This window comes from Aptenodytes patagonicus, chromosome 2 (genome assembly GCF_965638725.1).
Source record: "Aptenodytes patagonicus chromosome 2, bAptPat1.pri.cur, whole genome shotgun sequence".
NCBI lineage: Eukaryota > Metazoa > Chordata > Aves > Sphenisciformes > Spheniscidae > Aptenodytes > Aptenodytes patagonicus.
In genome coordinates this window covers 126231051-126243695 of record NC_134950.1, presented here as the reverse complement: position 1 = coordinate 126243695, position 12645 = coordinate 126231051, and the positions used below count along the sequence as shown (strand labels likewise).

General features: G+C 49.8%; 1 protein-coding gene across 2 annotated transcripts in view; it reads left to right on the top strand.

Moving 5' to 3' along the window:
* TGFBR2 (transforming growth factor beta receptor 2) overlaps positions 1 to 4002 on the top strand; it is a 63008-nt gene extending 59006 nt beyond the window's left edge. For both annotated transcript variants that reach the window (XM_076331136.1, XM_076331135.1), the window contains exon 7: positions 2008 to 4002. In XM_076331136.1, the coding sequence (XP_076187251.1) occupies positions 2008 to 2187 (180 nt within the window). In that variant the 3' untranslated portion in view covers positions 2188 to 4002. The remainder of the gene's footprint in view (positions 1 to 2007) is intronic.
* Positions 4003 to 12645: the final 8643 nt, after the last annotated feature.

The window sequence follows — 12645 nt, the reverse complement described above, 5'->3', positions numbered from 1 at the left end:
ACAGGAAGATCTGTGGTTAGCAAACTTGAGGATAACCACAGTTTTCTCAAGAGCAAAAGGAAATCTAACAGTACCAATCTGTTGCTGGATATGAAAGAAGGATACTGCTTATGCTAATGCAAAGGCAGACATGGTCAGCAAATATTTCTGTTCTGCATTTGGGAAAAGTCAGATGATGTACATGTAATAGAAGGTGATGGAAGCTCCTATAAAGCAAAAGTCATTGGCACTTGAAGCAGGCATGGGGCAGTGTTAGGTGGCCCAGAGACTTGTCTGTGTTCAGGACAGGGCTACTCCTGCGGGCACTACGGCAGGGCACTGCATTACGTGGCAGTAGACACAGGCAGTATCGCCAGTTATGTCTTGGAGAGAAGTGTCCAGGCACTCGTTTCATGCACAGCCAGGCATAGCGGCAAGCGTAGGTGTGCCGGCGTGCCCAGGGCGCCTGGGCAGGGAAGCACTGGACTCAAGTTCCCTGTGGTGCTCAGGCACAGGGCAGGCCCACGGCTGCTCTCATGGCAGCAAGCCTGAGCGTGTGGAGGGCTGCAGCTCCAGGTACTGGAGCAGAGCTGTGAGATATACTGTGAATTTCATCACCGCTGGGTTTACATAGCAAGTAAAATGATCGCAGATTTGGACCTAGGTGTCCTGCATTCGACTTCAAAGATTTCTTCCCTATGTAAAACCCAGACCTCAGCCTGCCTCCAGTACAGGGCACCCCACCGACTGGGAGGACCACGCGTCTGCGCTTGTGTGTCACCGGGACGGGCACAGCTGGCTCCAGCAGGGTTCAGCTAAGAGTCTAAGGCAGGAAATGGGTGCCTGATAGCACACTCACAGGACATTTAATGAAGGTGGATTTAATTGCCTTCGCCTGAATCCCTTCAGCGTTTCACATTGCACTATCTAAAATGTGGTGATGCATCAGCTTCCGCGGGGCTGTGACGGTTTGCAGCAGCTGAGGATCTGCTCTGAACGCCATAGAAGTTGCTCTTACTGTAACGGCTCTTCCATATTCATTTCCTTCCTCTGCAGTCGTGTTTTTGTAATGAACTCATTATTCATCGTGATAAAATTCTGGAATGGATTTACATATTACAATTTTTTCCCCCCCTTAATGAGATTTGTTGCACTATTGATTTCAAGTTAATGTTTAATATTTAATTTAATTTACTGCTTGTAATTTCAATGCCAGCAGAAAACTAATGTTATTTGTATACAGACAATAACGTTCTGCTATTAACATTGACATCAGTCAACATCACCAATTAGGTAAATTATGCAATTAATGCAGTGTTGTGAAATGTTATTTTTTTAAATAAGAAGTTTAAGATAAATCCTACTTAATGGGCTTTTAGTGTCATAAGGCAAGGCACACAATTTCCTGGCAAATACCTCATGTTTATAAAATGCATTACAGAGATGCAACTGGTTTTTGCTCCTGTAAACATGTGCATCAGCATTGAAATGAAGGTTAAATAGTTACATCTGTGAGTGACATGTGTTTAAGTGTTTGTGGGACTGTGGCCCATATTTGCACATAGATTTAGTTAGTCTGCAAGGAATTCATAAAGGGCTGATGCAGGGCCTGATATTGCTGGCAATCAGAATTTTGTCCGAAAAACCCGAACAGAATTCAGGCACGCAAAGGCATGGGTTGAGCAGGAAGTCACGTTATCCAAGAATTCTGATCCTATTTATTAAAAAAAAACCTGTACTTGATCCTACAGCACTAGTGCAAAGCATTATTTTTCTTGTTACAAAGTATCAGAACATATGCCCAGAAATGACAGTACCAACTAAAGTGCTGAAAATACTGCATTAGGGTTTCTTTTAAAAAGATAAGAAAAGCGTGCCCCCCATGACAGTAGCAGCAGAGCCCATAAAGCACCTCCAGGACACACGTGAATAACCCCCTGAACTTCAGAGGGCACTAAAGCAACTCTCACACCGGGGCTTCGGCGGTGACTGGCCCCGTCACGGCTGCTCTCTCTGTGCTCTCTGCAGGGCATCCAGATGGTGTGTGAAACTCTTATTGAGTGCTGGGACCATGACCCCGAGGCCCGGCTCACGGCGCAGTGCGTTGCGGAGCGCTTCAGCGAGCTCAAGCACCACGACAAGTTCTCGGGAAGAAGCTGTTCGGAGGAGAAGATCCCTGAAGACGGCTCTGTGACCACCGCCAAGTAGCGCGCACCCGAGAGCTCCGAAATGGAGGGAAGTCGCTCCTAGACGCGTTCACCTTGGCAAAGGAAGAAGTCTCGATCGGTGCCTTGACTTGCTTCCTGGAGGACTGAGGCTGTCACTACTCCCTTTAGACTCCGGCTCCGGACAGGGAGATGTATTCATGGGAATTGAAAGCCAGGGAGTAGGTGTCATACCCTAGCATTGGCTGCCGGCATCATGTCGTAGGAGGAGCTATGTATGTTAGCACTTCCTCAGGAAATGAGATTTGAAAATAGCCAATAACATTATGCACTTTATTAATGCCTGTATATAACTATGAAATTGCTATTTTTATATATATATATACATATATATATAAAAAATGTGTGTGTATGTATATATATCTATCTATCTATATATCTATAAACAGCCATGCTCTGAAAAAAAGAGTTAAAAAAAGAAAAAAAAGTGCTTCCAGAAAGTTACCGGTGCATTAGAGATCCCTCCCCCTTAGGGAAGGAGCCTGGGGAGACTGGCGTAGCACGACACCAGCCATTGTGCACTAAACGCTCTGCCAAAAAGATGGGAATAATACGCGATAAGAAGATGGCTTTCAAAGCATGTGCTGTGAACACCGTGCTGTGAACACCCGGCTGTGGCCCTGCCGTTCGCAGTTGCAGGAGCAGTGTCACAGCAGACAGGCCAATTTGGCTTTGCAGTTGTACCTACGCATTCCTGTCTGCAGCACCTTTTGGAAGGTTCAGGGATGCCTTTGCCCTCTCACCGTAACCCCAGTGTCTTCATAGCATCCCAGAACGGGAGCGCGAGGAGGTTTGGTCCCTCCCACACGTGTGTTTCCATACAGAGGCCATTAATGTTGTATGTTTATTGCTTTGAATTCACACTGCTTGCAAGCAGGTTGCAAAATATCAGCGGGTTGAGTTTTCCCCTCCTCCCATCCCCACCCCCCAAACCATACAAAACAAGACAGGGCCAGCAATAATCCAAGGAGATGCTTTATATTTGCTGTGCATTCTGAGTGCGGGCAGTACTATTTTTTTTCCTTCCTTTTACCTTGATTGTGTTGCTGTAAGAGCAAACGTTTTATTTCCCTGTACAGTGCGTCTAATTGCTTGACACACCACAGTCTGACTCTGTTCCACGCTTTCTAGAGAACAGTAAGAGGCAACGGCCAGTGCCTTTATTTTTGCAAAAGGACCTCGGAGGTGAGGGAAAGCTCCGTAGCATTAGGTTAATGGCATATCCTGCCCTCAGCACTGCTTGCATATAGGGCTGCCCTCAGCAAGTCAGCAATTAACAGAAAAAACCCAAACCCCAAGAAAGACGATTTATTCCAACAGGATCCCTCAGACATTGCTTACATTCCTTCAGTTCTCCAAAATGTTTAAGACAGTTGACATCACATTGGGCCCATATAAATGACAGCAATGTGTTTAATAAGTGCTAACAATTTTGTCTTCAGGAGTTTTGCAGTGATTTTTCCACTTTTTTCTTCCCCCTGGGCACGTAAGCAGGCCTTGGCAAATAGAAATTCAGCCAGAACAAACCAGTCCTTTACAGACGTATCTGGTGCCATTTATTAAACACCTTTGACAGATAAACATCGATATTTCTCTAGAAGACATTGCCACGTAAGTCAATAGGAATCGTGCTTATTCAAATAAGAGTTAAGATTTATGATGACAAATATTTTTTTTGAAGTGGTTTTGTATCAGCTTTTTTCCTCCCCTCCCCTTAACCAAACAACTCAGAAATATTTAAACAGAGCGGGGCAAAACCTCAGCAACTGCAGTGGGATTCAGAGGAGACTATGTCAAAATTTTTTTTTTGGGGGGGGGGGGCGGGATTTGTTTTCTGTAGGAAAAAAAGGAAAGCGGGCAGAGGCGCGGGGCTGTCGAGCAGCGGGCGACGGCGGCGGGAGCGCGGCGGAGGAGCGCGGCGGCGGCGGCGGCGGCGGCGGCGGCGGCGGGAGCGCGGCGGCGGCGGCGGCGGCGGCGGCGGCGGCGGCGGGAGCGCGGCGGCGGCGGCGGGGCCCGCTGCCCTCTAGCGACGCGCTGCTGCCGCGCCGCCGCCTCGGCTGCCCGGAGCGGGGCGGGGGTAGGGGGAGAGGGGATGTCGCGGCCCGTTTCTCTTCCTCCATCCACGCTGAAGGTCAAGGAACGGCGTCCGGTAGTTCCTGACAATACTGACATTTTTATGGTTTGGGTTTTTTTTTTTTAACTACTACGTGTAAAGGAAAATTTTTATTCTTTTAAGGAATATTTCACCTGTACATCATGTATGAAATAGGAATGTGAACAATATATGCTCTTGTATATCAAATGTTTCAAGCACTTAACTTGCTTTGTAAAGAGTTTGGGGTTTTTTTTGGTCTGTTTTGTTTTGTTTTCTATAAATCAAATGTTTATTGGAGCAAATAAAATAACACCAACTCAAGTTTGTCTTTCATCTCTGGAGCATCCGGAATAGGGAGAGGGCTCTTCCTAAAATGAACCCTATCCTAAAATGCTTCAGGCCCATTCCTTCCCACCAGAGGCCTGAATGTCATGCTCGGTGTGGCCAATGGCCTTTGCATGTGTCCTGCTTTGCTAATGACCACTTCCCCCGGTCTCCATCCTGCCCTTCAGCAGAACAGCACTAGCAAATACCCAAACTTGCTGGCCCGTTAGCCCCTGCAGTGTAAAACCTTCACTAGTTTCAGGGGAGGGGAGGGAGAAGAAGGTTCACAGCTGGCGCTCTCCTACTTTTACGTTGCTCAATTCTCACTGTAGATGTGGCACTTAGGGACATGGTTTAGTGGTGGACTTGGCAGTGTTAGGTTAACGGTTGGACTCGATGATCTTAAAGGTCTTTTCCAACCTAAATCATAGAATAGTTTGGGTTGGAAGGGACCTCTAAAGGTCATCTAGTCCAACCCCCCTGCAATGAGCAGGGACATCTTCAAATAGATCAGGTTGCTCAGAGCCCCGTCCAACCTGACCTTGAATGTTTCCAGAGACAGGGCATCCACCACCTCTCTGGGCAACCTGTGCCAGTGTTTCACCACCCTCAGCGTAAAACATTTCTTCCTTCTAGCTAGTCTAAATCTACCCCCCTTAAGTTTAAAGCCATTCCCCCTTGTCCTGTCGCAACAGGCCCTGCTAAAAAGTTTGCCGCCATCTTTCTTATAAGCCCCCTTTAAGTACTGAGAGGCTGCAAGAAGGTCTCCCTGAAGCCTTCTCTGCTCTAGGCTGAACAACCCCAACTCTCTCAGCCTTTCTTCATAGGAGAGGTGTTCCATCCCCCTGATCATTTTCGTGGCCCTCCTCTGGACCCGCTCCAACGGGTCCGTGTCTTTCTTATGCTGAGGGCTCCAGAGCTGGACGCAGTACTCCAGGTGGGGTCTCATTAGAGCAGAGTAGAGGGGCAGAATCACCTCCCTCGACCTGCTGGCCACGCTTCTTTTGATGCAGCCCAGGATGCGGTTGGCCTTCTGGGCTGCGAGCGCACATTGCTGCCTCATGTCCAGCTTTTCATCCACCAGTACCCCCAAGTCCTTCTCGGCAGGGCTGCTCTCCATCCCTTCGTCCCCCAGCCTGTCTTGATACTGGGGGTTGCCCCGACCCAGGTGCAGGACCTTGCACTTGGCCTTGTTAAACCTCATGAGGTTCACACGGGCCCACTTCTCCAGCTTGTCCAGGTCCCTCTGGATGGCATCCCATCCCTCTGGCATGTCAACCACACCACTCAGCTTGGTGCCATCTGCAAACTTGCTGAGGGTACACTGATCCCACTGTCTATGTCATTGATGAAGATATTAAACAGTACTGGTCCTAATCTGGACCCCTGTGGGACGCCACTCATCACCAGTCTCCATCTGGACACTGAGCCATTGACCACTGTCCTCTGGATGCGACCATCCAAGCAATTCCTCACCCACCAGACAGTCCACCCATCAAATCCATACCTGTCCAGTTTAGAGAGAAGGATGTTGTGGGGGACCATGTCAAAGGCCTTACAGAGGTCCAGATAGATGACATCTGTAGCTCTTCCCTTGTCCACTGATGTAGTCACTCCATCATAGAAGGTCACTAGGTTGGTCAGGCAGGACTTGCCCTTGGTGAAGCCATGCTGGCTGTTTCAAATCACCTCCCTGGCCTCCATGTGCCTTAGCATAGCTTCCAGGAGGAGCTGTTCCATGATCTTCCCAGGCACAGAGGTGAGACTGACTGGTCTGTAGTTCCCCGGGTCTTCCTTTTTTCCCTTTTTAAAAATGGGGGTTATGTTTCCCCTTTTCCAGTCAGTGGGAACTCCACCAGACTGCCACGACTTCTCAAATAAGATGGATAGTGGCTTAGCAATTTCATCCACCAGTTCCCTCAGGACCCGTGGATGGATCTCATCAGGTCCCATGGACTAGTGCACCTTCAGGTGCCTTAGATGGTCTCGAACCTGATGTTCTCCCACAGTGGGCGGCTCTTCATTCTCCCAGTCCCCGCCTTTGCCTTCTGCGGCTTGGGCGGTGAGGCTCGAGCACTTGCCAGTGAAGACCGAGGCAAAAAAGTCATTGAGTACCTCCGCCTTCTCCGTATCCCGGGTAACCAGGTCTCCTGTTTCATTCCAGAGAGAGGCCACATTTTCCCTTGTCTTCCTTTTATCCCTGACGTACCTATAGAAGCTTTTCCTGCTGCCCTTGATGTCCCTGGCCAGATTTAATTCTATCAGGGCTTTAGCTTTCCTAACCTGATCGCTGGCTGCTCCGACAATTTCCCTCTATTCCTCCCAGGCTACCTGCCCTTGCTTCCACCCTCTGTAGGCTTCCTTTTTGTGTTTGAGTTTGTCCAGGAGCTCCTTGTTCATCCATGCAGGCCTCCTGGCATTTTTGCCTGACTTCCTCTTCGTTGGGATGCATCGCTCCTGAGCTTGGAGGAGGCAGTCCTTGAATATTACCCAGCTTTCTTGGGGCCCTCTTCCCTCCAGGGCTTTGTTGCATGGTACTCTGCCAAGCAGATCCCTGAAGAGGCCAAAGTCTGCTCTCCGGAAGTCCAGGGGAGTGAGCTTGCTGTGCGCCCTCCTCGGTGCCCTAAGGATCTTGAACTCCACCATTTCATGGTCGCTGCAGCCAAGGCTGCCCTTGAGCTTCACATTCCCCACCAGCCCCTCCTTGTTGGTGAGAACAAGGTCCAGCATAACACCTCTCCTCGTTGGCTCCTCTATCACTTGGAGAAGGAAGTTATCATTGACGCATTCCAGGAACCTCCCGGACTGCTTATGCCCTGCCCTGTTGTCCCTCCAACAGATGTCGGGGTGGTTGAAGTTCCCCATGAGGACCAGGGCTTGTGAGCATGAGGCTGCTCCTATCTGTCTATAGAGGGCCTCATCCGCTTGGTCTTCCTGGTCAGGTGGCCTGTAGCAGACCCCCACCATAATGTCACCTGTCCCTGCCTTCCCTTTAATCCTGACCCATAAGCTCTCAGTCGGCTCCTCATCCATCCCCAGGCAGAGTTCAATGCTGGTCATTGCCATAGAGGGTGACACCCTATCTCCCCTGCCTGGCCTTCCTAAAGAGCCTGTATCCCTCCATCCCAACACTCCAATCATAGGAGCCATCCCACCATGTCTCCGTGATGCCAATAAGGTCGTAGCCCTGCAGGCGTGCACACGTCTCTAACTCCTCTTGTTCATTCCCCATGCTATGTGCGTTTGGGTAGAGGCATTTAAGTTGGGCCCCCGATGAAGCTGTCTTACTGGCTGGAGTTCCTTTGTGCTGCTCTTCAGGCACTCTCCTGCTCACCTATGTTCCTTCTCCGGGTTCTGGGCATCTATTGCTGGCCCTGGCGTCAAACTGGTAGGAATGGAATGGATTGAGGTTCCACTCCCCCGGCATCTCTAGTTTAAAGCCCTCTTCACCAGCTTGGCAAGCCTATGACCAAAGATGCTCTTCCCCTTCTCTGACAGATGGACCCCGTCAGCCCCCAGTAGACCAGGTTTCTCAAAGCGAGTCCCGTGGTCTAAGTAGCCGAACCCCATAACCATTTGTTGACTCGGCAGATTCGGCTGGCCCTTTCAAACCCCTTCCCTTTGACCGGCAGGATTGATGAAAAAACTACCTGCGCTCCTGAGTCCCTTACCGCCGCTCCCAGGGCTCTGTAGTCCTTCTCAATAGTCCTCAGACTGCTCCTGGCTGTGTCACTGATGCCCACGTGAAACAACAGCAGCAGATAACAGTCAGTGGATTGTAGGAGGCTTCGTAGCCTCTTGGTGAAATCCCTGATGCGAGGCCCCGGTAAGCAGCACACCTCTGTAGAGAGTGCGTCCAGTCGGCAAATGGGCGCCTCCGTACCTCTCAGAAGAGAGTCGCCTACTACTATCACCTGTCGCCTTTTCTTAGTTGCGCTGGTTGTTATACAGGGGGGCAGATCGGGCTGCATTACTCAGCTCCAGCATCTCTCCTGATGTGATGGGTCTTTCCTCTTCAGTCTGCAGAGCTATGATTCTATGATAAGGCCTTAGTTAAACCTCAGCTGTTTTGGTGTTGGTATTAAAGTGAGCCCGAAGAGAGCCCACTAAATCTGTGTCACTGAGAAGCACATGAGTAATGTGCTTGTGCCTTACAGCTACTGCTCTCCACTCAGAGCTTTCACCTTCTTAAGCTGATATCCCTCCCATGGAAGACATGCAGAACACAAGCACCACATAAACAAAAAGTGAGATACCTCCCTCCCCACCAAAAAAATTGCCTTGAGTGTGACTTGGGTTGACTCTAAGCCTCTACAGAGGATGCAGTCCACTGGTGCCTGATTTAGGCATCTGAGACTCTCAAGGCATCACCATTTTTTTCAGGGAATGCATTTTGGTGCCAAAACCTCCACCAGAGCTCATGCTTGGCTGCTCTGAATATCTCCTTTTGAACCTCCACACGGGGATTCCCCAAACAGGCACCCAGGTGTCTTCGTTCATGAGTCAAGCAGAATCACAGAATAACTGAGGCTGGCAGGGACCTCCAGTCCAGGTGCTGTGCTCGCTGGTCGTCTGGTCCAGGCTCCTGTTCAAAACAGGTGGCTTAGATCAAGTTGCTCAAGACCTTGTTGAGTTTTGAGTATGTTCAACGCTACTGATTTCACAGCCTCTCTGGACACCTGGTGCTCCGAACAGAGAAACACACATAGCCAGTGTCAGGCGTGGTGCAAAGCACAGCGGCCACATTTAGTCTGAAATTGGCCAACGGGGGCTTTGTGAAGCAGGCGCTGCCTAGATGCCCCCCCAGGCAGACAGGTGCAGGTGACCAGCTCTTCCTTTAAGCCAGCTACCCTCTGCCCCGTATGACCAGACTATAAATCAAGCTACAGAGTGAGGATGCTCCGCAGCCAGCTGAAACCAGCTGCCCGAGGACAGCGTGGAGGGGCCTGCAGGGAGCCTTGCTGCAGGGCTGCTGCCGAGGGTGCAGTGGGGACGGGTCAGGACCCCCGCCAGCTGGAAGGCAGCGTTGTCAGCACCAGCCTTGCTGTAGTTGCTCTAACATTGAGGGATGGTGGGGTGCCCTACAGCCTCCCCCTCCCCAGCAAGCCTTAACAGTGCAGCCTTCTCTTGTCAGCTGTTGCTTCAGCGAAGGCCAGGTACAAAAACAGCTCTCAGCTTCCCTAGGGGCATGCAAAGACTCACTGCCCACAGCTCTGTGGTTTCCAGCAGCACCCTGCCAAGTCCTAGGCAAGCCCAGCATCACTGTGGTCGGCCCCAGCGTTTGCTGGCGCACTGGTGGCAGTGGCCACCCCTCACCAGTCCCCACCACTGGTCGTGTATTGGCAAAGATCTTCAAGCCCTGACATCCTGTTTACACTGGCTCAAAGGCAAAGTCCTTTTGGCATAACAAGGCAAGCAAGTGTTGCAAAAAGAAATATAAAGTGTATTAGGAAACTGTAACAGGCAAACTCCAGAGACCTTTCAGTCTTGAAATGAAGTACACAATGTCCTTGAAATAAAGTACACTATATCCTGTTAATATTTTTTCAGTTAAGGCTTTTGCCCACCTTTCTTATCCTAAATATGGTGTTCAACATCCTTCTGTGAGCAGCTCTTAATTAGCATGTCAATCACCATTTTACCGCCAGGATACACAGCAAGGAGGTGCCAGCTGTGCAATGCAGAAGGCAATCCTTAGGTTTACTACAGAACCAAGCAATAGCCTAAACTGGGTGGCAAAGTTTCCCAGTGCAGAGTGCTTCCGTGTTACCAGTTCACACAATTCCCAGCACAATTGGGATTTCACCCCCTTCTAAGATATTCCCAACTGCTACTGGAATAAACATGAACGATAAAAGAAGAAAAAATCATGACCCAGCTCCCGAGGGGGGGAAAAAAGAAAAAGAAAGGCATTAAGATGTTGTTATTCTGAATGCTCCTGGAAACAAACTGAGCCACATGTAGAGCACCTGCAATATTGTCCTCTTGTCAAGCCAGCTGTGCTGGGACCCAAGGGCTTCCTTTGCTTCCAGAGGAACACTGATTAATTTATTTCCTGATCCTTAGCTCTGTCTCTCTCTCTTGCTTGCTTTTTTTTTTTTTTGGCATTATGTTTTTAATAAAATGCTGCCTATGGCAATTTTTCCCTCCAGCCACAAAGAAGATGGAGCGAATTCTGTTCCAGACTGTCTGCTTGTTGTTCCTGAATGCAGTTTGGCTGTGTTCATGCTGCTTATTACTTGGCAAACATTCACGCAAGTGGGTGCACACCATGTGTGTGTTCAGAAGGTTCTTGCTGGGGGGTGCCAAAAATTCCAGTCTCATCCTGGGTCGGTATAAGTGATGAACCTCACTGCAGGATTTTGGTGGGTTTTTTTCAGGCACCTGTGTCCTACTGGGTTACATTTCCCAGCATGACCCACAAGGCCCAGTTGGCCTGAGACCATGGTGTCCCAGCCCAGCTGTCTGGACTCCGTTTCCTCACAGTGCCTTGACCTATTGGCAGCTCTCACCTATTTTTGACCTCCGGCAGCTGAAAGGCCTTGCTCATCAGCAGAAAGCTGAGGACAAAGTCAGTGGTTTGTTGAAATATGGCCAAATTGTGAGGCTCCTGGGAGGACTGAGCCCAGGAAATAGATTTAAAACTCTTGACTACTGAGTGCTTTGAGCACCGTCTAATCACTTCATGAAGAGGCAAAGGCAAAAGGCTGCTCATAAATTATCTGCTGTGAATTATTTGCTCAGCTATAATGATGATAAACCAATCTCTTCAGACAGTTGCATTTACGTAGCTAAATTCTTAAAAAATAAAACGGCCACCTGATCAAATCAGCATGATTAAACTCTCACTGCTGAAACATCTCTTTTGCAAATGTGCTGCCATGTGAAAGCAAGTAGAGCAAAGATCCCTGGCATTTCTTCCCAGGTTAGCCATCTCGTGTGTGTCACAGGAGGGACCACTCACAGCTGAAAACACTTCCCCTCTTCCTCCTCTGCTGCAGCAAGGCTTTTCTGTGGAAGAAGAAACAAAAAGCAATTCACCCCGCTCTCTTTTTTCAGCCATCTGTGGCTTCAAGCCCAGGCCACCGCCTTCCGCTCCCTGCCGCTCCTCTCCTCCTCCCAGGCACCTTCAGGTGCCTGAGTCGGGGCTGCACAGTGCACTCCCTCCTGCCTCCCGTTTTGGATCGGGGTGCTGGTCTTTCTCTCATGAAAGCAACTCATGGTATTTGTGTTTCAGAACAAGACCTGCATCAGATATTGGGGTTTAAACATCGGGCTTAGCCTTGCACGACCTCCCAAAGGGCACCTCATCGCTGCTTCTGCTCAGGCTGGAGCCGTGCCCTTCCTCCTGTGGCCCTCTCCCCTCTGGCCTGCTCCTCTCCCCAGCAGGGACTGCCCTGACCTCCAGGGTCTGTCCTCCTCCAGAAACAGCACCTGAGTAAACCCATTGCATACATCTGTTTAATACACTGCCGCTTTGCTTATTTAGGGCAGAAGCGATGCAGAGGAAGCAAAGCCCAAAAGAAATACACATCATATGTGTTTCTAACCAACTTGCATGGAGATGGTGTTCAGGTCGCAGGCCAGGCTCACTGGCTTTCTGCTCCAGCATGAGCAGTTACGTGAGGCTCCACGGACCAGGGCTGTCTCCCTAGTTTCCAGAAGGAGAGGACAACCACATTGTCCCCTCCTGGCACCCCCGGGGTGAAGCTTTACCCCCCTTCACTCTCAGCTCTCACCCCCGCCATGAATCCCATCCCCTGAGCCAGGAATGAAAATACCCCTACAAGATTTACAGCCCTGCTGCAGCAGGTTTTTCTGTAGCGTAGAGCTCAGTCGCCTGCCAGCGTAACATAAGGACCTTTGAAATGTCCTGGTTTTTGCAGTGTGCTTCAGCCACAGGCTGGCTGCGTGTGGTGTTTAGGGGAGTGCTTTATTTAGGATGAGCTAAACCGATGTGGGATGCAGGATGTGTTATCAGAGCTGTACAGCAAGCTACAGAAGCAGAATTCCTTACCCCCC